The sequence below is a fragment of the Pinus tabuliformis genome, chromosome X (assembly GCF_031772625.1).
Source record: "Pinus tabuliformis cultivar Carrire ecotype Pingquan chromosome X, CPIR1, whole genome shotgun sequence".
In the NCBI taxonomy this organism is placed as follows: domain Eukaryota; kingdom Viridiplantae; phylum Streptophyta; class Pinopsida; order Pinales; family Pinaceae; genus Pinus; species Pinus tabuliformis.
Genome location: NC_142308.1, coordinates 1,636,689,157 through 1,636,716,394, shown reverse-complemented (window position 1 = coordinate 1,636,716,394; position 27,238 = coordinate 1,636,689,157). Strand labels below are relative to the sequence as shown.

General features: G+C 37.9%; 1 protein-coding gene across 5 annotated transcripts in view; it reads left to right on the top strand.

Moving 5' to 3' along the window:
• Nucleotides 1–27,238, top strand: part of CW7 — a 502,578-nt gene that overhangs the window by 84,192 nt on the left and 391,148 nt on the right. For all 5 annotated transcript variants that reach the window (XM_089453029.1, XM_089453024.1, XM_089453026.1 and 2 more), the window contains one exon: nt 19,495–19,635. In XM_089453029.1, coding sequence (XP_089309155.1) covers nt 19,495–19,635 — 141 coding nt within the window. The remainder of the gene's footprint in view (nt 1–19,494; nt 19,636–27,238) is intronic.

The window sequence follows — 27,238 nt, the reverse complement described above, 5'->3', positions numbered from 1 at the left end:
AAAATAAATGGTCCTTTAGATTTTAGATTTAGTTTTAAAGTTTTCATAGTTTAGATTTTTATTTTTATTTAAAAAAAAAAAAAAAAAAAAAAAAATTTAAATAAATCGAAAAGCATAATTTTTTTTTTTTTTGTGGGGAATTGCTTTGGTCACCTTCAGTTGCTTGTCATTATGTATCTTTCGTGCTGAAGTCTGAATATGAAAGAAGTATCTGGTTTCACTGTCATTTAAGGCAATTTATTTCTCTTAGTGGCTGGACATCATTGTTGAGTTCCATGATCTTTGTGGTTTACTGAATATTTAAGCATTGTTCAGGGTATTTGATGATAAGTGATCGTTGTTCATGGTTTTATATTCTATATCAACGAACAAGTAATCACCCTTTAGGCACTGGTCTATCAAGTCAATAAAACCATTTTAGTGCATCTCTTCTCCCGGCCCAGCTGTTGTGGCAGTTGGCCTTTATTTTTCCTCAGGGTCTACCCCCCTTAGCCGTGGGAGACAGGCTTAAACGGAGAGACCGGGGATCAGAGTGACAGCCCCTGGTCTGAGCGTTGTCGTGTCATTTCGCGCGACAACATTTTTTGGCGCCGTTGCCGGGGATAGAGTTTTTCTGTCCTTGGTCCTTGTTTTTCAAGCTTTTCCGTGCTTAGCTTCTTGTTCAAGTGGCGACTCCACTTCCCATATTATCTGCAAGAGTGTACACTAGAAGACATCCGGGCAGTCTGTGCAACCCCACTCCGGATCCTGAAAAGGTTTACAGGGTGCGATCACACAAACTCGCTTCTCGTGCACTCCTTACAAGTCTTGGACAAGAAGCCCTTTCTGACGTTCATCTGCTCTTTAGGGGTCAAGTTAGGCGCAACACCATGAGTCTGTTTGCCCCTTGTGATTTTTCTAACATTCCTGGAGCCCCCAATGATATTCCATCTGTTGGGATAGACAAATTGCCTAGCTTTCATGGAGATAATGCCATTACTGTTAATTCCCATTTGCGAGATTTCAACATATGGATGGCTAAGTATGCTAGATCTCCTGATTTTGATCATGAAGATGTCAGGATGACCCTTTTTGTCTTGACTTTAGGAGGTGATGCTCATGACTGGTATACAGAAAAACCTCCTAATACTTTTGACTCTCTACAATCACTCATTAATGCATTTAGAGAAAAATTTGGAGATAAGAGAGAGGGAAGACATCTTGTAAGAGCTCTTACTCTGATGAAAAAGAGAGAAGACGAAACTGTTGAAGAATTTAACAAAAGGTTTAATGGTATTATTAGAGAATTGCCTCAAGACTATAAACCTTCAGATAAAACTCTCCAAGATTTTTACATTGACGCCTTTGGTCCTGAGCCATCTTACGAGTTAAGGCGTGCTAAACTTACTGATTATCGAGATTGCCAAGCCTTAGCTGTAGAACTTGAAAAGGACAAGGCAGCTTCTGGGAAGTCTGAAATCCCAGGCTTTGATAGGGCTGCTACGAAATTAAAGGAACCTAAGGGAAAAGCAGCCCAGGAGCCTGAAAATGAACTTGTTCTCAAATTGCTTCAGAAAATTGAAACCATGGAAATTAATCATAACAAGGAGATAAATACTTTGCAGAATAGGTTAATTCAAATGGAAAGAGCGCAACCGCAAAATTTTCAGCCTCGAAATAATAGTAATAACAGAAATAGTAACTGGCAAAGAAAGGGTCAAACTAGTGAGCAGAGGCCCCCTAATCCGCTTACCAATCTGGTGGATGATGCTCCTCCCTACTGTCGTGCTTGTGCTGATTTTCACGAAGAGTCCTCTTGTCCCATTATCAGAAGACTTCTCGATAATGGAATGCTTGGGACAGGTGAGCAAATAAACGTAGTAGGGAGCAAGTTTCCTTTGCCCATGAATGATTGGATAGAGGTTAAGGAAAGGAGCTATGATGTTGTGAATCCTCAATCTGCTTTTGGTATAAATAACCTTGAAAACGAAGATGACATTTTGGCCAGGTTATATGGTGAGAAACCCTCTCCTGAGAAAATTCTGGAAATTGCTAGAGATAAGGGTTTAACATACCAGAGAAGGGATAAAGATCAGAGCGGAAATCAAATTCCTCCTCGAACTTTAAGCCCTGGTATAAACTCTGGAATAGATGTCGATTTGGGGAATTGGTTTAATAATGCTAAAATCTGGGTTCCCGTGTCTGAGATCGCTAAAATCCCTTCCCAAAGGGACAAGTTACTAAAAGCAATTCAGGGTCCTCAAGTCAACGCTTCTCAGCAGAAGATTCGTGAGGTTGACTATCATGATGCTCCTATCTATCTGCAAAGCGTAGATGCTGATAACAAGGATCATCAACCCTTCTTTATCACCTTATTAGTCAATGGGTATAAATTGAATAACTGCATGTTGGATTCAGGCGCATCTGCTTGTGTTATGACTAAAAGGGTTATGGAACAGCTTAACTTAAGAGTTTCCAGACCCTACTATAATATATGCGCCATGGATTCTAAGAAGATCGAGGTACATGGTTTAATCAAGGATTTGCAAGTTCATCTTTCGGTCTACCCAGACATCATGGTTGTTATGGATATTGTTGTCGTTGATGTACCTGATGCTTGGGGTATGCTGTTATCTAGGAAGTGGGCCTCTGATCTAGGGGGAAGCATTCAGATGAATTGGTCATATGCTATGATTCCTTCTCCTAGCGGTGACGGTTTTGTTAGACTAAATAGAGAGCCTGAGAGGAAATTTCATGTTGAAAATCCTAAAAAGCCTCGTAACGAGATAATTAAAGAAAAATCTGACATCGGGAACTATGCTATCATGTCCAATTTCATAATTCCTCCCGATGATGAGATTAAAGATCTTAAGGATGAAGTCTGGTATATGTATTTCGATGGTGCTTTCTCTAGTCATGGTAAGGGTGCTGGGATTGTGCTTAAGTCTCCCCTTGGTCACGTATTCAAGTTTGCCTATCGTCTAGAATTTGAAGCAACCAACAATGTCGCTGAGTATGAAGCCATATTGTTGGGCCTTGAATTGGCCAAAGCTTTGAAGATTAAATTGCTTAACATAAAGGGGGATTCCGATCTGGTTATCATGCAGCTTAAGAACAAATTCACATGTAGAAATCAGAGATTAAGAAACTATCAAAATGCTGTGTGGGATACTATGGAGCACTTCGATGCCCTTAACCTTGAAGCAATTCCTAGAGAGCTAAATAGTTCGGCAGATGAACTTGCCGTAGCTGCTAGCACTTTCCAGTTGTCTGATGAGTTAATCAACGATAAAATTAAAATGGAGATAATATTCAGACCATCTGTTCCAGACAACTCAGAGCATTGGCAAATTTTTAATGATGAAAAGCAAGTCGTTCGTTTTCTCAATAGTTTAGATGAGTTTGAGGATTTCCGGTTAGTTTCTGGCGAGGATGGGTCTTTAGATCAATGACATATCATAAATCCCACTCCCAGAAATGTAGTTTCCTTAGAGCAATATTTTGATCGGCATGATGCCACGAAGCTGAGAGAAGAAGACGAGTCGGACCCAGGCGAGTACCTTGAAGTTAACATTGGTACTTTTGAAAATCCGAAAATGGTTAAAATCGGTAAAGGTACTAGTCTGGAGGAAAGGAAAAAGTTGATTGATTTACTTCGTGAATATCGAGATGTTTTGGCTTTTTCCTATGATGAGTTGAAGGGCTATAGGGAAGATATTATGGAGCATACTATTCCCTTAAAAGACGAAAATGCTAAACCTTTTCGGCAGAAACTTAGGCAGATTAATCCTAAGTTAGCCCCCCTGGTCCAAAAAGAGCTTGCGAAGATGCTTGCAGCAGGAATCATCGCTCAAACTAGGCATTCGACATGGTGTTCGAATTTGGTGATTGTCAGGAAGAAGAATGGTACAATAAGACTTTGTGTCGATTTTAGAAACCTTAATCTAGCGTGCAAGAAGGATAATTACCCTTTGCCAAAAATGGAAACTTTGTTGCAAAGAGTAACTGGGTCTGGAATGATGTCATTGCTAGACGGTTTTTCTGGGTATAATCAAGTTTGGGTTAAAAAGGAAGATCGACACAAGACCACGTTCACAACACCATGGGGCACTTTTGAATACATCAGAATGCCATTTGGGTTAACAAACGCTGGAGCTACTTTCCAGAGGGCCATGGACTATGCCTTCAAAGGATTGATCGGGAAAATTATCGAAATATATCAAGATGATCTTACTGTTTTCTCTAAAGATGGTATCAGTCATATAGATCATCTTAGGCAAGTTTTCGATAGATGTAGAGAATATGGAATTTCTTTGAATCCGGCTAAATCTGTCTTTGGGGTAACTGAAGGGAAACTCCTGGGTCATATCATCTCTAAGGAAGGGGTCAGGGTCGATCCTGAACGAGTTGAAGCAATTCAAAAGATTCCTCTCCCGCATAACCTCAAGTCCCTTCAGTCTTTCCTTGGAAAGATAAATTTTATTAGAAGATTTATCCCGAATTATGCGGAAATAGCTAAGCCCATTCAAAGTCTTCTGAAGAAGGATGTGAAATTTGTCTGGCAAGAAGAGGGCAAAAGGGCTTTCCAAGAAATCAAGTCTGCTATCGCGAAGGCTCCTGTCCTTGTTAGTCCTGATTACTCCAAAGATTTCATGATTTTTTCTTTCGCTTCTGAGGATACCATTGCCGGTGTCTTACTTCAAAAGAATAGAGAGGGTCACGAGCAGCCTATCGCTTTCATGAGTAGAGCACTTCAAAATTCCGAATTGAAGTACAATACCATGGAAAAGCAGGCCTATGCCCTAGTCAAGTCTCTTAAGCATTTTAAAACTTATGTGGGTTATTCTAAGATCATCGCTTTCGTCCCACATTCTGCTGTTAAAGACATATTAACTCAAACTGATTGCTTAGGGACTCGTGCTAGGTGGGTTACTAAGATACAGGAGTATGATTTAGAGATTAGACCCACTAAGCTGATCAAAGGCCAAGGTTTAGCTCAAATGTTAGCTGAAAGTAATGAAAAGACTCTTGGTCTGTTTTGCCTTGACGATCTTTCTTCACCAGAATTAAGAAGGTTAGCTGAGCATGAATGGTATAAGGACATAGTTTACTACTTGACAAATCTTGCGTGTCCTAACCATTTAGTCGCTCATAAGAGAAGGGCTCTTAGACTAAAGGCCACTAAGTATTGCCTTATGAAGGATGGCCTTGGATGGAGAAATCTTGAGGGCATAGTGCTTAGGTGTGTTGACGATATTGAGTCCAAAAGATTAATCTCCGAATTTCATTCAGGATTTTGTGGTGGTCATTATGCCGCTAGAACTACTGCCCACAAAATCCTGAGAGATGGCTATTATTGGCCTTCAATTTTTTCTGATGTGCACAAGTATGTTAGAACGTGTCAAGCCTGTCAACTGTTCACTGGGAAACAGAAGCTTGCTGCCCTTCCTCTACAACCTGTTATTGTAGAGGCACCTTTTCAGCATTGGGGTCTGGACTTCATAGGGAAGTTCCATGAAAATTCTAGCAATGGCTACTCTTGGATTTTGACTGCTACTGATTATTTCACTAAATGGGTCGAAGCCATTCCTGCTAAGAATGCCACTGAAAAGGTGATTATGGATTTCATTGAGAATAATATCATTACTAGATTTGGTGTCCCCGCTAAGATCACTACTGACAATGCCAAGGCTTTCAGTTCTTCAGAGTTTACATCTTTTTGTTTCAAATATGGCATTGTCTTATCTCATTCGTCGAATTACTATCCTCAGGGTAATGGTTTGGCTGAATCAAGTAATAAAAATCTCATAACCATTATCAAGAAAATAGTAGGAGATAACAAGAAGTCTTGGGACAACAAAATCAAGTATGCTTTGTGGGCAGACAGAATTACTAAGAAGAAATCTACTGGTAAATCTCCCTTTGAATTGGTTTATGGCTTGGATGTTACCTTACCTGTGCACCTAAAATTGCCAGCCTATCAGCTTCTCCAAAATTTTTCCACTGATAAAGATGTTGTTCAGAATAGGATAGATCAGATTGTGGAGTTAGATGAGACTCGTCGGACAGCTTTTGAAACTGCATGTAAAAATCAATCTAATATTAAGAAAAGCTTTGATAAATGCTCTAGATCTAGATCTTTGCAGGTTGGAGATATGGTTTTACTTTGGGATCGCAAAAATGAAAAACCAGGAAAGCATAAAAAGTTTGACAGCTTGTGTTTGGGACCGTACATCATTAGAGACATAGCTCGACCAAACTCATTCCACTTGAGCAGATTGGATGGTGAATCACTTCATCTACCAGTGAACGGCCAAATGCTCAAGCTGTTCTTCAGAGATGATATCTGATGCCGTGGGGCATCTTTTGTATTGTATTTCTATCCCTACTCCTTGTCTTTTCAGCATTTCATTTCTGTTTTTAGGATTAGATTTACTTTTCATGTTATTAGTTAGTCAATAAATGAAGAGCTTTTATCTTTCCTGTACTTAATGCATATGATGATTTGGGAATGGACGCTACTTATTTTTATTTGTGTGTTGTATGGATGCAGATTCTGGATTCTCACATTCCTACCAGTGCAGCAACGTGTCCCCAAGTAGAGCCAGATGTTGACCACTATTGGTCAACTGCCCATGCAGTACACCTCCTTCCTGTTGGCAGAGAAGGGTAGCTCCTGAGCAACATGTCCGTGCCAGCCTATAGTCATCGACAGCTTGATCATTTTTGTTGTAAACCCAGTCTGCACGTTTGAATTGTAAATAATCTAAGCAGATCAGAGTCATGTATGTAAAGTTGCCTAGGTGGACCTAACTTTCTAATGAAAATCTGCGTCCCGGGAGGTTTTTAGTCTCACCGATCCATGGATCGGCAGAGTTTTCCTTCAAACCCGACCCCAAAGCCGGGATGCATTTCGTCATTAGGACTTTAGGAGAATCCTAGCGTGTTACTCTGCTAGATTATAGTTGTGTCGCAGATCTGGGTGGTCTATGAGGGTCTATGTTAAAGTGGATTCATCCCTTTGAGATGTAAATTGTAAAAAATCATGATGAAATGTGTCTTGAGGGTTGAAAATGTTGTAAATCCCCTCATGAGTCCTAGGTCCTAGGTGCTAGGTGATGATTCCAACGGCTGGGTTTGATGATCCATTTTAAAATAAATTTAAATTTTTTTTAATGAATAAAAATAATAAATTCATATATAAAAAAAAAATAAAATAAAAAAATTAAAAATAATAAAAAATAATAAAAAATAAAAAGCATAAAGCAAAAACCCTAAGCAATAAAATAATAATATTTTTGTGGATCACCCAAAACTAGCCGTTGGGATCATTTCCTTTATGTAGGGTCTTAGGGGGTCATTTTTAGTTTATCTGATCTGTGAGTCTGTACTGAAAGCTCTCTTGTAAACTGATTTCTGATTAATAAAAAGACTTTGGGGTTCAAGCTGGCTGGTGTTACTCTCTGGAATTGCTGTGAGGTGTTTGCTTTTCTGCATATTTCAGTTTTCAACAGTTAAAATAGCTGATTTTTTTCAGAGCATTGTGAGTACAGGTATCTTGCTCACGTGCTAGGGTCTGAATGTTGTAGGGTTTCTGGAAAATGGCAGGTATCTCCATTTTCTCTTGAAATCTAGCAGCATCTCTTGCCCTTTTTCTTGCTGATGCTTGCTTGAGGTGTGCAGGAAACTTTTAGGTGAAGGTTATTTGTGGGCGTTTGGGGAAGTTCTGGGTTGAACCAGCCGACTCCCACAGGCTGTTCTGTGCAGAGCCCAGCTGATTGTGCCCTGGGTTAATTATTTCAAGTTCATTTCATGTTTTACATTGAGAAATTTTTCTGATTTACAGTGAATTTTCTTCTGATATTTCAAGAACATTACTGTCATTATGGTTAAATCTGGCTGTTCCAGAGCTTTAAAATTTTGATTTAAGTTTAGTTTTGAAGGGTTTCACTTTAAACTCTCGCATATATCGTTGTGTGGCTGTAGCAGGGGTTAAACACTGAATTTTGAAGGGGACAACACCAGTAAACTACACTACGGATATCGTACAAGGAGCTGGTCATTGTATTGAAGTTTACCGCGCTGTCTTGCATACCAGGTTCCATTGTTTCCTTACTGCTGTAGCCTCTGTCAATAAATATGAAATGATTGTTCTGGTTTACATTCTTGGCACTGTATGTACACTTGAGACAAAACATCACAAGCTACACCTACAGAAAGGTGCCATAGAATTAATTGACAAAACACACCAGTGACAAGTCCAACCAAAACTCAGTATTTTATTGGGAAGTCTAAGGAAAATCTGTGTGCAGCTGCTTTGAAACAATTTATTGCTGCCGTCGTGTTTTAGATTTACTCCCGCCGGAAGCTGCTAAGTCACCTTGCTTACGCAGTACGTTTTCCACACTTCATTTCTGGGTTAGGGTCGAGTTTTCCTTTCTAAAAAACGCAGTCAATGGCATAAAAATTTTCGAATTTTGTTCCGGGTATAGCTTCGAATTTGAATGCTCGTTTTGTCTTTTGGTGATTATACGTTCATGCATTTAAGCATCTGCGGCATAGTCTTTCGCGTTTAGGAGGCCGAGTGTCATCCCATCGCAGTCATCTGCGTCTTTTTTTTGTTTGGCATCTTTCCTTTGGCGTTAAACACAGGGTTACATTGCCCAGCATCTGGTGTCCGCTTGCTCATCGGTTTTCTCAGACTCCATTGAGGCCGCATTTCATTTGATTTCTCGTTTCCAGGTTTTGGGCACGCCTGCAGTCAATGACTTCGTTTTCATCAAAATTTCGTTTCGATTTATTTCCTCAGAGCAGCGAATCCTGAAGCCTGTCAGTCGTTTTGCTTTCTCTTTCGTTGAGTCTGAGTTTGCGTCTCTTCTGGCTGCCATCCTTTGCGTGTTACCCCCGCCGTCCAAGCACTGAGCCGTATCGCTGCACACTCGTTTTGGTCATTTTTCGAATTCATTTCATCCGCTTTGGTTATGCGTAGGTGGTAGCATAGTTAGGGTTTAGTTTTATTAAGTTTTGACCTTAGTTCATTTAGATTTCAAAAATTGTAGTTTAAATGAAATAAAAAAAAAAAAAAAAAAAGGGGTTAAGGGTAGGTTAGCAATAGTTAGGAGTTAGTATTTTTTGTTTTCACTTTAGATTTTAGTTTTGTCTATATTTAAAATAGTTTTTTTTTTAATGTTTAGTTCTTAGATTAAAATCTAGTCAAACTTTGGTTTTTATTAGATTAGATTTTAAATAGATTTTTAGATTTTAGTTTTATTTTTGTTTTAAAAAAAAAAAAAATAATAAAAAAAAAAATAAAAATAAATAAATAAATAAATAAAAAATAAATGGTCCTTTAGATTTTAGATTTAGTTTTAAAGTTTTCATAGTTTAGATTAAATTTAAATAAATCGAAAAGCATAATTTTTTTTTTTTTTGTGGGGAATTGCTTTGGTCACCTTCAGTTGCTTGTCATTATGTATCTTTCGTGCTGAAGTCTGAATATGAAAGAAGTATCTGGTTTCACTGCCATTTAAGGCAATTTATTTCTCTTAGTGGTTGGACATCATTGTTGAGTTCCATGATCTTTGTGGTTTACTGAAGATTTAAGCATTGCTCAGGCTATTTGATGATAAGTGATCGTTGTTCATGGTTTTATATTCTATATCAGCTAACAAGTAATCACCCTTTAGGCACTGGTCTATCAAGTCAATAAAACCATTTTAGTGCATCTCTTCTCCCGGCCCAGCTGTTGTGGCAGTTGGCCTTTATTTTTCCTCAGGGTCTACCCCCCTTAGCCGTGGGAGACAGGCTTAAACGGAGAGACCGGGGATCAGAGTGACAGCCCCTGGTCTGAGCGTTGTCGTGTCATTTCGCGCGACAACACGATGCATGCATATGATAGCTACATATGCATGTGTCGCATTCACCGCATTAGTATTTATATACTAAATTAACTATAAGTATTAAATATCATGACACTTCTTCAAATAGAAGTTCTATTCACCCATCAACACCCATATTGCTTAATGCATCATGATTAATGGGTAAATACTAAATTTAAAACGTATAATGTAAACATAACTATAAAAGATAGATTTTAAAAATTAAGCTAAATCCTAAAAGATGGTTATATAATTATATATTTTAGATTATTAATAAAATTATATTAATAAATTAATAAAATGATTAAAAAAATAAAATTAATTAAAGGTAAGGTACTTAGTATAACCTTAGGATCTTTATATTAAAAAGAAATATTTTATTCAATCATAAAAGAAATATATATATTATGTGACATTGAAGGTTGTCACGAGGAGGCAAAGCGGTGGGTTGTTGGTGGAAGGGCGGCCACTGCCAAGAAACAATTTATAAACAAGAGAGAAGAGTTTTGGGGGGGCATCTGGAGGAAGAAGAAACAAGAACGAAGGAAGGGGATACTGAAGAAGGGAAGATTTTTATAAACTGGAGTTACCAACAGAGGGACAGCTGATTGTTCTGAGGTTTCTGGGCACGAGGGAAATAGTCTGCTTCAACTGAGAAGCTTACTGGACTGAGTAGCGAGGTTCTGCTCAGTTTGGCTGGGTGGTTTCGGTCTTTTGGTAACCGAAGCAGGAGCAGCTTGAGGCATCATCAACTGCAGGAATACAGGTAGGTACTCTCATCAATTCTATTAGTTAAATTTGTAAAATTTTCAGGAAATCTATCACAGGCTCATGAGGAATGGCTATACAGTGTTTACACAAAGCGGGTTCATTTTAGTTGCCAGAGACTAGGAGATCATCCAGAAGGTAGAGCGAATATTTGCCAGGGGCAGAGGGAGGTTAGACGACCCAGTTGGAGGCAGATTCAGGGCTATATGATTTGCATAAAGTCAACAGTGCGCATTCCAGCTAGCAGTGCAAGAAGCTAGAGAGGGGTGCGAGCAGACCAGAAGGGGCCGAATTCATATGTAGAGGGAGAAAATCTTCTCCATATTATTTTGCTAATATATTTGCCGGAGGATAGCCAGTTGGGCATCCAGATTATTTTACTCTCAAAATTGTTGCATAATAATAAAAGAAACCGTCATCTACTGCAACAATTTTGCCTTTGGGGTTTTTCCCAGAACGTTTAGTCCAAGATAATTGTGTCGATTTTTATGTGTGTGCATCTATTTCTCAATTCCTGATTTTTACTTTCACAATGTATTTTATTGTGAGGAATTGCAGTGTGATTTATTCGTTATTTGCCGTATAACAAATAAACTGCTAATCAGTTAGGAGAATAAATTCCAGTTGCTAGAATTTAAGGAAATTTCACACTGCCACGTAGAGCCTTCTCATGAGTTTCCTCTTAGGTGAAGTCATCCCACAACCTACTCCAGGCTGGGAGAAGCTCCTGTGCCATGATTTCCTTAACGAAGGTATCCCACCACTCTGTGAACCAGTTCAAAGCTATCCTTAACAGTTTTGAGTTTGATACTGTCTCCCCTACTGTAGCAAGCTCATTTCGTACTTGAGATATCTAGTTGAGATAATGTTAGGTTGAAGCAACATAATTATTAACCTAACATAATTATTAACTTAAGATCATGATAATAACCTAATTATTAACCTAACTTAATTATTAACTTGAGTTTATAATAATAATTAATTAAATAATAATTAGTATTGAAGAGGTATGTTTAAGGGGACATGACTGTTCATTAAGGGGCACCTTCCTAGGTATATAAGCGGGCCATCATCTCATATCACTTCTTTCATACATTACTCAATATATATTCTTATATTCAATGGATGTCTTTATTTTCCAATTATTTTGGACTACTTAGCTAGTATAAAATTTTATTCGTTACCTTGGTATCAAAGTGTAGCCGACTTTATTCGTATCATAGTTGTTCAATCCTTTGGCCACTCCGCTGCACAGAGTTAGTCTGATCCAGTCTTTGGCCATCAACTCTTCGTCAACCTTGTTGTTGTCGCAATTGAGGCGTTTCGCTACACAGAGTTTGTAGCTTCTCCATTTCACATGTTTCATTGTCCGGCCTTTGGCCATATAAATAGAAAAAAAAGAGGAAAAAGTAAAAAAGGATTCTATTTGAAAAAAAAAAATACTGCTAATTTAAAAAAAAGAGAAAAGAAGAAAGAAAATTTATTTTAAAGAAAAAATACAAAAAAATGAGAAAATAAAATAATATATATATAAGAGGTTAAGAAAAATCAATATATACATTAATAAAAAAGGAGTAAATAAAAATAAATAAAAAATTACAATTTCAGGCCTGTGGCAGTCATCCCCTGCCATCGTTCCTCAGCTCTGCCACACTGCCACAATCGTATATTGTGCATTGCAACCACTGACGAACTACCACATCCCACGACAACTGCAGTCTAAACCAACAAAGGAGTGTCTGATTCACTCGTCAGGATCTCCAGAACGCTTGCCAATTATCTGGTTTTTTTACATTCTTGAGGGCCTTCAACTTTGCAACAGTGTCAACTTAACACTAAACATTGAAGTACCACGCATTTTGCCGCTACTGTTTTTAGGCCATTTCTCTAGCTGTAGTTTTTTCTAGCCGTATGGGGCTGTAGCCTCCATCGCTGTGATGCTAGATAGAGCTACTGACACATCAAAATTAACATTCATATTTTCGTACAACGAATTTGTTTTGGCGCTGTGTAAGGGAAATTATTGTTGAATTAACTAAAGTCTGTAGTATTTCGAACTATCTGCACTGTACAAGTCAAAAATTAAATCATTGTGCTGTATCAATCTGTACGGTCGCATCGATTGAATGGGAAGAAAGACCACAATTATTAAAGGGTTAACGTGATATATCTATATATATATATATATGAAAAATTATGAGTAAGGAATATAATTAAGTTAAATACAAGGGATAAAATTAAAGAGCTAAGTTACATTATATATAAATATATAAAAAGTTTCCAGGTTTTAATTATATATAAATATGCATATAAGTAAGGAATATAAATAAGTTAAATACAAGGGACAAAATTAAAGAGTTAAGTTACATTATATATAAATATATAAAAATTTCCAAGTTTTAATTATACATAAATAATAAATATAAAGAGAAAGCATTATAGTTAAAAGAATGATATTTTTTTAATTATAAGTGGATAATATTGATAAAAGTGAAAGTGAAAAGGAAAAAAAAAGGATTACTCAAGTTACCCAAGTTTTTAATAGTTCACATAAAAGAGTATTAATATTAAAGGAAAGCGTATTCAGAGCTTTTGAAATTTGTGAAGACAATCACCAAATACAAGAAATTTGAAAATGATGAAGGAAGATTTTCCTATAATAGTCTTTCAATCACAGATTACAAACTATTTACATTAAAAGGGAGTAGCCAAGAGAAATATACAAATAATGAGAAAAAATACATCAATATTAATTTGGCGAATCAGTTATTAATTTTAGAGTCAAATATAGGTGAAAAAGAAAGATATTTTTGGCAAAAAGAGTATGAAATTAATGATTTACAAGTGACAATTGATCATTATGAATATATATCTCAAATCAACGTCGTATCTATGTATAACAAAAAAATTGACATAATTTTTGGTCTACCTTGGTTTAAAGAATTGGGTATGTTCATGTTAAACATAGAGTATATTTTTTTTCATGTTTGCTTATAAGAAGGTGATCATATTCCAGGACATGACAATGAAGTTAGAATCAATAATGCATTCATCAGAAGACTTTAAGGATATTTTGAAATTGATGCTTCAAGAGAAACAAGAAACAATATTGAAGAAGTAAAAGGAGCTTGATGAAGTCATATCCAACAAAAACGAAAAAAAATAACGTTTGAAGGATCATACAAGTCAGAAAGTGTAAAACTACAAGAAAAGGAAAGTTACCAGAAGAAACTCAACGAAAGTTTATCAGAGAAAGAAGAAGAAAATTTGTGCTTAAATTTTTTTAATAAAAAAAATTAGAACAAATCCGAGATTTAAAAAACGAGAAGCTTAAACATCAAAATTAAGCTGAATAAGAAGTTGAAGAAATTTCATGTTTAAGAAAGGAAACTTAAAAATGATAAGAAATCATTGAAAAACAAGTTAGAAGAACCTATCATGAAAGACGTATCGAAGCATTATGATGTAACGATGCAAGTTGAAGAAAAAGGAATATTGATCTAGCTAATATTACAACTCAAGAAGATGACAAATTAGTTGAAGTAAAAACATATTCAGATGTTGCAGTTCAAACGATGAAAAATCCAAGTGGAGATTTTGTAACCAGCTCAACAATATCAGTACCTGAAGTAAATCAGGGAATTTCTGTTGAGTTGGGGTAACATCGGATGTGCTCTAGCCACGAAAATTGGTGGAGAGGGTAAAGCACATGAGATCTCCAATACCCAGAAATGGTTTGGGCAGATTCTAAATAGTTTGGGAGATATTAAAATAATTAATATTTTTAATGGAGTCCCTAAGTCTAAACTTAAGGAAAATAAAATATTAATGTGTATTAATATAAAACTGTGTCAGAATGGTCCAAAAGTCATGGATCAAGCCAAAATTAATCTTATCCATTGATTAGGGACTTAATCTCGGCCCTTGAATTGTCAACAAGAAAAGTATAAGAGGAGGCTTGAGGGTCACTTGGAGAACACACCAAGAGATCAAGATTTCGACTTTCTGGCGCTGGGTTTGTTGAGAAAGTTGAGAGAGTGATCAGAGTTGCAGCTGAGGGGCAGTAGATACAGAAGTAGAGAGGCAGAGATAGCACTGGGAGGATCAACGCAGTAGCCAGAGAGAGGGACGCAAAAGCAGCCAAAGGTTCACGCAAAGCCAACCAGGAGCTGCGTAGTGCCTCAGAGTGCCAGCGTGGGTGACGCAGAGGGCTAGAGGACTGACGCAAGCCAAGTCAGAGTGACGCTGGGCTGACGCTAGGCTAATGTTGAGCTAGAGAGAGGCTGACACAGTCCCTAGAGGCTGACGCTGGGGTTTCGTGGGGCAAATTGGAGCTGTGGAGCTGCCAGAGTGTTTATCCGGGGTTTCAGCGAGAATATCTGCTTCCGAGTAGAGAGGTACTATTGCCGAGATTTTTCTCTGTTGGGTAAGCTGGATTTGGCACCCAGAGTGTATTCTGAAATTGCTTAATAAATCAAACCCTCAGATAGCTGCACCGGTTTTCCCGCATTGGATTTTTCCGGGGATATTAGTCCAAAAACAACGACGTCACTTGTGTGCTTGTTTTTGTTTCCTTCAGTTGATGATCTGTAATGTGTTGAGCATGTACTTGTATTTATTTCTAGTATTTACATGGTAAATAACTTGTTAATAAACAGAACAAGTAGGTAGGAATAAATCAATAAAGTACATGAAGGGTTTCTAACGGGTCAGACTTAGAAATTCCAACAATTTCCACATGCATGATAAAGGAAAATCAAATTACAAGTGTTGATTTGGGGTAGCATCGGATGTGCTCTAGCCACAAAATTTGGTGGAGAGGTTGGGGCACATGAGATCTCCAATTCCCAGAAAGGGTTTGGGCAGATTCTAAACAGATCAGGAGATATTAACATAATTAATATTTTTAATGGAGTCCCTAAGTCTAAACTTAGGCAAAATAAAATATTAATGTGTATTAATATGAATCTGTGTTAAAATGGTCCAAAAGACATTGATCAAGATAGATCTAATCTTAGCCGTTGATTAGGGACTTAATCTCGGCCATTGATATGTCAACAGGAAAAGTATAAGAGGAGGCTTGAGGGTCACTTGGAGAATACACCAGAGTGATCAGTCATTCTATTCTCTAGAGCAAGATTTTGCTAAGAGAGATAGAATCAGTGATTGGGAGAGCAGCTGAGGGGCATTGAGTACAGAGAAACAGAGAAGGCAGAGATTGTGCTAGGAGAGCAGCACAACAACCAAGGAGGGTGATGCAGAGCTAGCAAGGGCTCATGCAGGGCCACGCAGAGGCAGCCAAGTGCTGCACAGAGCACCAGAGGGGCCAACGTAGCTGACCTAGAGGCTCCCAGAGCTGACGCAAGGCCTCCTGGGGCTGACGCAGGCCAAGGAAGGCTGATGCAGGGCCAATGCTGGGTTAGGAGAGGTTGACGCAATCCTGATTGGGCAGACGCTAGGGTTGCAGAGTAGTTTTGTGCTGAGGAACTACTAGAAGGATTTTCCGGGGTTCCAGCCAAGAGATTTCTCTCAAACTGTGAGGTATAGCTGCTAAGGAAATTCTCTGTTGGGTACGGCAGTTTCGGCACACAGATTGTACTTTGATATTGTTTAATAAGAAAACCCTCAGATAGCTGCACCGATTTTCCTGCATTGGGTTTTTATGGGGACATTGGTCCAAAAATAATGGTGTCATGTGGTGTGTTTGTTCTTGTTTCTTTTAGTCACTGATCTGTAATATGTTGAACATGCACTGGTGTTTATTTTCAGTATTTACTTTGTAAATAACTTGTTAAAGAAAAATAACAAGTAGGTAGGAATAAATCAGAAAAAGTGCATGAAGGGTTTCTAAACTAAGTAAACTTAGAAACTTCAACAACAAGTGCTCCTTATCTACATTCGAATCACAAGAGCATACATCTCAATCAGTCTGTGTATCTGTATCACTTAGAATAGAAACAACAAACTTATGTTCCAAAGAATATTGATGTCAGTACAATCTAGTCTTACAATAACAAATTATCCTAGCTATCAAGTAATTGCAAGGTTCCACAGAAGATTGATTTAAGATGGTTAGATCCCTTTTCAGTTTGACAATTTTGTTTATCACTCAGAAGATCCTATCATCTTGTATCATCGAAAATGACAACTCGAATAATTTCTGAGTGTGCGAATTGATTACAAAACAAGGAAACAAATGACGCACCTTTTCAACAATAAGCTTCGAAGACAAAGCTTTTCGGAAGAGGAAGGCAATGTTATGAATATAACTTATCTCAAAAATATTATAAATATAAATAATAATGATCATAATAATAATTAGTACTGAAGAGGCATGTCTAAGGGGACATGACTGTTCATGAAGGGGCACTTGCCTAAGTATATAAGCGAGCCCTCATTTGTAACATCGATCATCTCATATAATGTTATATCACTTGTATTCAAACATTATTATATAAATATATTATTCATCCCATGATGGACATTCTTATATTTCAAATATTTTGAGTACTCTGCTTCGTATACGGACTTGGTTCATTACAACTAACTTGTGGTGGTCATTTTGATTTCTTATATTTCTCTTCAATTTATGGTAACTAGGGTTAGGATTAGGTTAAATATACATTTCAGCAATTTATTGTCCATTTCTTATTGCCCTATTGAAAGGGTTTGCATTTACTAAATACAAAAAGGAAAAATCTAACATTTGTTGCATGTCATCACCCCAAAATTAGGGTTGATATCTTGAATTTAATCGCTGTCATATGCATTCTTAGGCATTTAGAACCATTGTTTACTTAACCCTAGTTCACCTCCTTCATAGCCTTTGCTTATTCGTTGACCCTATCACTCATAGGCCATCTTCTCAAGTTGCTATATGCCATTGTATGCCCTAAATCTACATTTCATAAAAACCCTAACTTATAGCATCCTTCTTCTAAACTATAAGGGTCTTGGAAAAGTATACTTGAAATCTAGGCAACTGTTATCCGAACCAACGTTGCACGAAGCGGGGATGTTTTTTGGAAGCGGGGACACGGAAGCGTCATTTCCCAAAAATCTAGGAAGCGTCTAATCTATATATATATATATATATATATATATATATATATATATATATTTTATATTTTTTTGCATTTATTTTAAAAAAAATCCAAAATACCAAATTAGTTGTAGAAGACATGAAAACATGCGTATTTTTACATAAATCAAGATAGATATGGCATCCATTGTACGTCAATGATTAGTTATTCTAGCATCGACCATCTAGAATCTAGATTCCTCTTCTCTTGTCTAGCCATTGCCTCTACTTCAATTCTATAGGGATATTAGTCAGCATTGAATAATTTTTATCAAATAGCTTAATCCAAGCCTTATAATATGGTAGAAAAAGCTTAACATTCTTGATCAATGATTTTGACTTGAGTGAAGGGTACATAATTGCTAAGGCCATGATAAAGGAGTTCAACAATCAACAACACCAACACTGGGGTACATATAGGGCTTGGTGCTCTTGATTAAATGCCAATCACATGCCCTCATACATGATATAATCCAATGAAATGCCACAATCCCATTGATCCTGAAAACTGTTAAGTCTGCTAAATTTTGAATGCGATATGAAATTCTATTTTCTCCATATGAAGTCTGATGAGGTTGGAATCACTCTCAAACATCTTGAGTCATTTTATGGTAATGTTAAAAATTTAAGTAAAAGGATGGAAATGAAAGATAATCCTTTTACTTTAAGAATTTAACATTACCTTTGGGGAGCATCTAGGAAGCGTCTAGGGAGCATCAGGGGGCACCTTGGGAGTATTCGGAAAGTGGAGTTCCTCACATAATAGTTCAAAATTAAAAAAAAAAAAAAAAAAACAAAAAAAGCCCCGCGGAACCATGTGAACCATCCACCTTCTCTTAGATTCGCTTGCGATCTGCGGTGGATACACGCTCGAACCTCCACAAATCCGCACCCGGTCCTTTCCGGATTTGTGGATCGGGCAATAGAAACTATGGATCAGGCCCCCATGGATCCAATTTTCCAGGAATCGCCAAAAAAAGGCGGAATCGTGGATCCGATTTTCGGATTTGTGGTTCCACCAAAGGATCAGTGGCGGATCCGTACGGGACGCGGTTCTGCCTCCATATCCTTGGTGGGGGACAATTCCTTCAACACTGATCTGAACCTTTCAAGGCTTGGCCACTACCTTTTCCTTCAATTAGTAGACCTTGCATCACCTTTCAGCTCTCCTTAGTTGTATATCTTCTTGTTGATCTTTTTAGGGAAACCTCTCTTGTGGGGATAATACCCGCCACTAATTAACTGGAGAGAAGCCATTGAGGTGACAGTGCTGGCTGATCTCTTGTTGCCACAAGACCTAGGTTACCTATTGAGGCTTTGCACTGGGCCTGCTAGATTTTGCAGTAACATGTCATATTATATTTGATATCCCATACATGTGATCACATAGATATAATTTGAAGGATATAATGACTTCTTTGGTAGGATGATTATTTGTATTATCAATGTTTACTTAAATTTAGTTGATGTACTATGATGTGTCTACCAGTAAACAACTTTTATATCCATAAGGAAAATTCTTTCAAGCTCATTTCTGCTGTTGTAATGTTATTAATATGTTGTTTCTCTTTTTTTTTGCCTACTTGTTTATTTTTCACTTGTTAGGTTGAAGTAACATAATGTTAGTGTTTAAATTTTACTCATCTGTTCTTGAAACTATACTTGTCATTTTGCACTTTGTTAGGTTGAAGCAACATAATGTTAGTGTTTAAATTTTACTTATCTATTTCTGAAACTATACTTGCCATTTTGACAACAAGAGTGGCTGACTCCCATGGAAATTTGCAGGTGTGATCAGCAGCAAGCTGAGCAACACTGTTTTGGAAGGACAAAGTTATCCCCAAATCAGCCAGCCTCTTCTAGGACAATGCTCAAAAACAATATTGAAGCGACCAGAGATCTCTATTCACAGAAAGAAACACCATCAAGGTATGTGTGCTGATTTTATATTCTACTAAATTCAAGACACAAGGTTCCTAGTTCTAAATTCTTCCCATTCTCAATGATCTCTTCAATTTATTAGACATCTCTTTGTAGTTTTGGTGTGATTGACTGACTTTGCATTAGAGCAGCGTAGGATGTTTCTTATCCATTGAAGCTAGGAAACTCAGGTTAGAACTTGCAAATCATACAAAACAGAGCGTGGTTATACAATATGAACTAGAATATGGATTTGTTGAACTTTGAGTTGGCACAGTAACACGATTGCTGATTCTTGCATTAGTAAATTCCATTTATACTGAATATGATTGAAGAGGATGATAATTCTAGGTAGAAAATTTTAGTGAGCAAAAATTTACTTTGTTCTAGCTATTAAATTTGAAAATTTTCCTATCAAATTATATAAACCATAGACTTAACTATGTAGATAAAATTATAATATAAGATAATTATATCAATGTCCAACAATCCCATAACTAGGTCAATGGGACTGCTAACTTCTAAGTACAATAGTGTCAATATATTGGGAGCACAAAATCCATTCCTATGTAAAAGCAAATGCTGATCTACTCGAAGATCTAATTTGCATTAGCAAGAAAATAACGCTATGAATATTTCAAGTGGTACATTTATTGCAAAGGGCTTGTTACCGCCTATTTTAATGAATTTTTTCACTACTCTTGTGATTTTCATCACAAATAGATTTGGATGGTTAGGGTGTTCACTTGGTTCCTTGGATTTTTGATGACATGGATGATGATGTGCTAGAGGATTTGATAGTGTTTTGCTTGGTATTATTTGCTATATATATATATATATATATATATAGAGAGAGAGAGAGAGAGAGAGAGAGAGAGAGAGCGCATTACACTTAATCATATGATGTTCTAGTATCCATTCCTTTCTAAATGTTTGGATATGAGGACATATGGATCCCTTGGTGGAATGCCCTAGCACTTAATCATATGATGTTCTAGTATCCATTCCTTTCTAAATGATTGGATATGAGGATATATGGATCCCTTGGTGGAATGCCCTGGCAGTTTGGGGCTAAGTGGTCATTGCATTTTCACTTGAGGTTGTTCTACATATCTTTGTGTTGAGACACAACTCTCAAGACATCTTTACAACTATCAAATCAATGGTTACAATACCCTAAGCACTTGAGGTCTTCACACACCTAGACTATCGATGCGATGCCACATCATAGACCTTTTACTTCTCAACCATCTCACACATTTGGAAGCATGAGTCACATATTTTGATGAGGTCATCCTTCTCCCTAATGAGTTGGTTAGGCTCTTAGTGATTTGGCATGTAGGTTCATGGCATATTTTGACTCATTGTTAATTGAATTCACTAGTCCTTGTGCTTTATTGGTCCTTGTTAACCCTTATAGTAGTAGGGGTACATATATATCAGTCCAACATTTTTCATGCCATTGTAAGCCCAAGGTCACAAGTTAAATGTTGATCTTATTAGCTCAGACATGTGCTTCTACATAGGATTGGTGTCTTAGCATGTAGAAGATATCATGTTGCCTCTTCAGGTGCTTGTTAGAGAGGAGTGAGTGTTATTATGATTTCTTTCCTAATGATAACTTAGAAAAAGAACATTAACTAATCTAATATATTAATGTTGGTTATTGGGATAAGTTTCTAAGGATAAACAATTTAATTCTTTAAGTGAGTTAGATTTAATCTCTACTGTTGATCTAAATGAGTTACGAATTAATCCTAGCTGTCTATAACTTTGGAGATTGAGGGTTAGGGATTTAGCTCAAGATGAAATTATAAAATAAGCCTAAGGGAGAGGTAAAGATACTGTGATTGAGGAAGAGATTTTATCAAGGAGTGAGAGACTTACTGATTGAAGAGAAGAAAAAAATGTGCAACAAGGATTTTCCAGAAGGAGAGTTTGTGAGAGTTGAGATTGAGGAGTGAGGTCAAGACTGGGAGGAAAGTAGAGGTCGAGATTTTGTATAGGTCGAAACTTGGAGAAGAGAGGCTGAGATTTCTAGCTTGCTATTGGAGCAAAGGAGGAGGCCAAGGCTTCAACTTGGAGGCCAAATTTCTTCTAGAGTGCAACCATATAGTGGAGACTGAATTATTACAAGTGGGGGGTTGAGATTTGCTAGGGCCGAGTCATCTTCCAGAGCAATTGATTTTCGTGGGCTGAATATCTAGTTGGTTATTTCCAGGTTCAAATATTTGTTGTAATTTTTGTGTATTTCCCTGTGGGTCAAGGCTATAAATTTTCTAGATTAAAAAAAGTGAAAGGAGGCTGTTGGGTAGAAAATTTTACTGTTCTTGTGGTGATTTTTCAATTTATTTCCAGAAAGTTCAAAACACCAATGTATTTATTTTTCAGTAGTTTGCATAATTTTATTGAGCAAATACTTTTTTGGGTATAAAATAATTGTTGAGACAAAATATATCAGACCAGGTATGAAAAGTTAACATGGTATCAGAGCTTTAGAAACTTTGAGGGGAAGATAAAACTGTCACAAGGGTTTACAACAAGTAACTGTTATTTTTTCCAGTGGTATATTTTTGGGGTTTTGAGTATTTGATTTGGAGATTTGCAAGGATAGCTACAATAGGGTTAAGGTATGAAGATCGGCTGGAGGGAGCATCCAACTACAACCCCTAGAACGAGAGGATAGCATTAACGTTGATGGAGAACGAGATTTGGAAGTTTGCGAGTAGCGCTCTCACTCCTACTGATGTTGCAAAACTGGCTATCTTTAACCAAAAATATGTGAAAGGCCAGGAGAATTATTCCGGATGGAGTGAAGGATCATGTGATCCCTCCTCTTTTCAGGAAGAAATTGGCCAAGAAAATGTGGGAGGCTTTGACCAAGCAATATCAAAGCAACAATGTAAATAGGAGAATGGTGTTGAAGGAGACACTGAGAAACACCAAGATGTCCAAGTTAGATACAATTGCTACATATCTTACTAGGATCAGACAGGTTCAAGACGAGTTGGCTCCAGTTGAGGAGACAATGTTAGATTAGGAGATGATGAGGATAACCTTAAATGGCTTTTCCAAGCTGTGGGAATCCTTTGTCACAGGGATCATAGCATGTGAGAATCTACCTAATTGGGAGAGGTTATGGGATGAGTTTGTTTAGGAGGTCCAATGATATTTGAGAGGAGTCTCTTCATGGGAGCCAATCGAAGGGTGATGATGAGGACCTTTCCTTTGTGAGTTAGGCAAGGAAGGGCAAGAGGAAGAAGAGCGCAGGAGGAAAGGGTACCTTAAGAGCAGGAGAAAAGGACATGAGCCAAGTCAAGTGCTTTGCATGTCACAAATTTGATCACTATGCATGTCAATGTTCAAACAAGAAGAAGGGCAAGAGGAAGACTGAGGTAGCATCTTCAGCAGATACACAGGTGAGCGAAGTTGCTAATATATTCAAGGAGGAATTCTCACTTGTATCCAATGTCACACGGTTCGAGTTCGAGTTCGAGTTCGACAATGATTAAGTTCGATTCGAATTCGAATTTTTCGATCAGGTTCGAATGAGGTTCGGCATTAGGTTCGACTATACATATTTTTCAATATATATATATTTATATTTATATCTCTAAATATGACAAAATAATAGAAAATTCAAAATCAATCCATAAACACATGAACACAAATTCTTATTAGTAAATATACAAAATTAAAATCTTATTAGTAAACATACAAAATTAAAAGACAAACAAATTTAAAAACAATCCAGAAAAAATATATATATATATATATATCAAAATGCTAACAGCCGTATATATATACAGCAAAAAGCTAATAGTCGGGACTACGCATAATCGTCACCGCTACTTACAGAGCGGACACAATGTGCGACTGTTTCCCATTTTTTCCGTCAATACGAATGAATCTTATCTTGCCGGACGACGCACAACCTCACCGCTAAATAAAACAGAGCGGAACCATTGTCCGACACTTTCCCATTTTCTCAGTCAATACAAATGAATCTTATCTTGCTTTCAGTATTTTCCACATACATATATTTATTTAAAACAGGGACCGACGATGTCTTGGTTGATATCGATGCTATCCTTACGCACCATCATTCTCCGCGCTGCAGTCAATTCTTGGGGGTCCGCGCCATCACGATATTTCTTTCTTACCATATCACATCTCATCTTTGCAACTATTTGTTTACCGACAGTGACGTTGAATAAGACTGGCCAAATACTTGGGGAGGGCGGGCCATCGTGATATCTTTGTTTCTTACCAATTCGCGTCTCAGTTCTTTCAGTATTTTGGGTAAATTTTTCCAAGACTGATATTGAATAAGAATTCAAATTCGCCGAACTTGAACGAACCTAAAAATTTTTTTACGGGTTCGGCGAATTTCGAACCTGAAGCTTCAGGTTCGCCGAACCCTGTGACTTAGCTTGTATCTTGCCTTTCTAGCACCATAGCCAAGGGTTCCTGGTTTGTGGACAATGGTGCTTCTCATCGCGTGATGGGATCACGTGATTTGTTCACTAGTATTTTAGAGGTAGAATTAGAGCCACATGTGGAGCTTGGAAACAATGCTAGGTGTGCGACAAAGTATATTGGTACTATCCAATTTCGGGTAGAGTCAAAAGCCTTTTGAAGTTTGGAGGTGGAGGTATTTCCTGTTCCAAGATTGGCCAAGAACCTTCTAGCAGTCTCAGCCATGGAGGTTAAGGGGTATGAGGTGATCATTAGAGATGAATAGGTATTTGTCATGTTGAGGGATTCTAGCTTGAGCACGGGCCGAGTGATTGGGAGGAGAGAAGAGAACCTATATATGTTGAGGGGTTAGCCGGTATGATCATTGGTTCATGATAGTGGCAACTTGTGCAAGTTATGGCATAGGCAGATGAAACATTTGCATCATGGTGCTTTACCTATTTTATGGGAGATTGTCATTGGTCTTCTAGAGTTTAGTGTGGAATAACAGGGTGTGCTTTGGGAAAGTATGCTAGGAAATCTTTCCCAAGCATTGATTCCAAAATTAAAGGGTTGTTGGATCTAGTACATTTAGATGTATGTGGTCCTTGAGTGGATACAACTGTCATGTGACCTTTACAGATGATTATTCCAAGAAGATGTGGATCTACTTGATGAAGGCCAAGGACGAGGTCTTTAGTTGCTTTCGAGAGTTGGAAGCTCTCGTGGACTACCAAAAAGGGAGGAAGGCCAGAGTCATTAGATTAGACACTAGGGGTGAGTATACCTCTAATGAGTTCAAGGAATTTTGCAGAGAAGCAGGTATAAAGGAGGAGTTGATAGTTCCTTATAATCTGCAACAAAATGAGGTTGCTAAGAGGAAAAAAAGGGCCATCATCAGGGCTGTCAGAAGCCATGATTTGTGATTAGGATCTTCTTATGTTCCTATGGGTAGAAGCATGTAACATGACAGTCTAGATTTAGAATACGAGTCCTCACAAGGTCTTGGGGTACACGACTCTTAAGGAGGTGTTAGCAGGAGTAAAATCAAAGGTGGCGCATTTCTGTATCTTCGGGTGTCCATTGTATATCCATGTACTATCAAAGAAGAGGGAAAAGTTGGAGCCCTTAGGATTGAAGGGCATTTTTGTTGGTTATAGTGAGACTTCCATGGCATACAGGGTGTACATTTCATTGCAAGGGGGGCTTGTGATACAGGTATGTTCCCTGTGTGGACAGAGACAACCCCTCTAGCCCTAGGGTGGGTCTAGTCACAGCAAGACAAAGATAATAGCTAATTCCTTAAATAGTTATCGTTGAAGAGGCCTACCTTATACTGGTGTTTGATGAAGTCTTCATCACATCACTTCAACTATCGCTTTCTTCTCCTTAAAGAATGATTCCCTTGAAACAACATATGAAAACGACAAAACACATAATAGAGCACAACAACAAACTATCTACTTATAGAGTCAAGGAATCATAAGCTATCAACATACATTTCATACATGATATAGGAAATAACCATTGATTGTATTAATATAAACAACAATAAAGCTTACAACCACGCCTTGACGTCGCAAGCTTCCTTGAAGGGTCCGATCAGTATGTCTCCATAAGCATTCACTCTCAAAGGTCTCCCAGAAAGACTGATGACTCTCTCTCACCCAAAAACACAAGTATGAAACTAAGGCAATCACAACAAGGCTTCCTTCTTACAAAACCATTTTACACTATCAATCCACAACATGAAAGGCTATTCTCATACCTCACAAGCTATTGCTAGGCTATCAACAATCCAAACTATAAGCTATCAATCCAACAAACCAAGAACTAGCTAACTAAGAACTAGCTGATCATAGTCATGGAGGATGCTTTTATAAGAGGAGGAGCCTCCATAAATGAGGGGAGAGGAAGCTTATCTTCAAAGGAGGTTACTCAAAAGGTGGAACCACCATCTCAAATGAGGAGAGGCGAATTTCTTTGACCCAACAACCAGCTCCAGAACCACCCAGAAGTATTTTGTAATTCGCCATATCTGGGTCATCGTAGGTCAAACACTGAGACTCAGAGACGACATCGCAAGGCGCTAGTTCATTCTTGGCTATCGTTCCAGGCAGGACACTGATGACTTGCGACGATCTTGCAATATGGGTAAAAAGGGGCCAACTTTAAGATTAATGAGCTTAGGCAATCTTCTTGAGTAATATGGAAGATTTGGACACATATTTTTGTATATGACAAAGAGCAGATGTCATTCAGGGACCGACTCTATCTAGGATTAGGGGATGCGGGGTCGGTGACAAAATACTATGTAACAGATGCCCCCTAAAGCATGAAGGCCGAGAGAGTGGGAGGGGTGAAATGCTTTACGAAACCATAACTAAACTGGAACACCATTGCGGAGAACCTGCAGACGTAAGTACAACTGATATCTCTGATAGTGAAAGAGGTACATGTAGTTGAGGTATGGGTGCAACCATTCAAAGACAAATAGAACTGGTCTGTGGTATGGACGTAGCCATCCAGTTGAAAATACCATATGAAAACATAGGTATGGTCGTAGCCATCCAATCAAAAGAGTCATGTATAAATAATCCACGCAACCTGGACTTGTGTAATCTGAGCCCAGGGTCTTGAATCCCGACCTGTCCATCGTACAATTTCTAATATGCGAATAAATGTGTTGAAGTCGAGCATACTAGAAAATCACTTGATTATCGGCCAATGATGTGAACCGTTAACAAGCGCGAGAGAAACCACCAGTAATGTCAATGGTTCTCAAGGTACTGTTGGTACAATCCACAAAGTGTGAAGAATGATCTGGAGTCAAACACTTGTGGAATCACCGATCGAAAACCAATGATGCAAGCCTGTCGTTGAATGCGAAGAACTTGCCATTGAGGCATGCAAGCTCCAAGGTACCCTAAAGGAGTCTCTAGATCAACTTCCTAGATAATGAGTTGATGTCGACAAGAAGCGATCCGTCGCAGGAGGGCCATAATGTTTCACATCAACATCGCGAGACAAAGGAACAAGATGAAGATGGATGAAACAGAGAATCAGAGGAGGATGTAAGGGTGCACACTACAGAAGGATTAAGCTCTTGAACATATCGGCGACACGACTCCGGAATGTGGCAACATTTTGACAC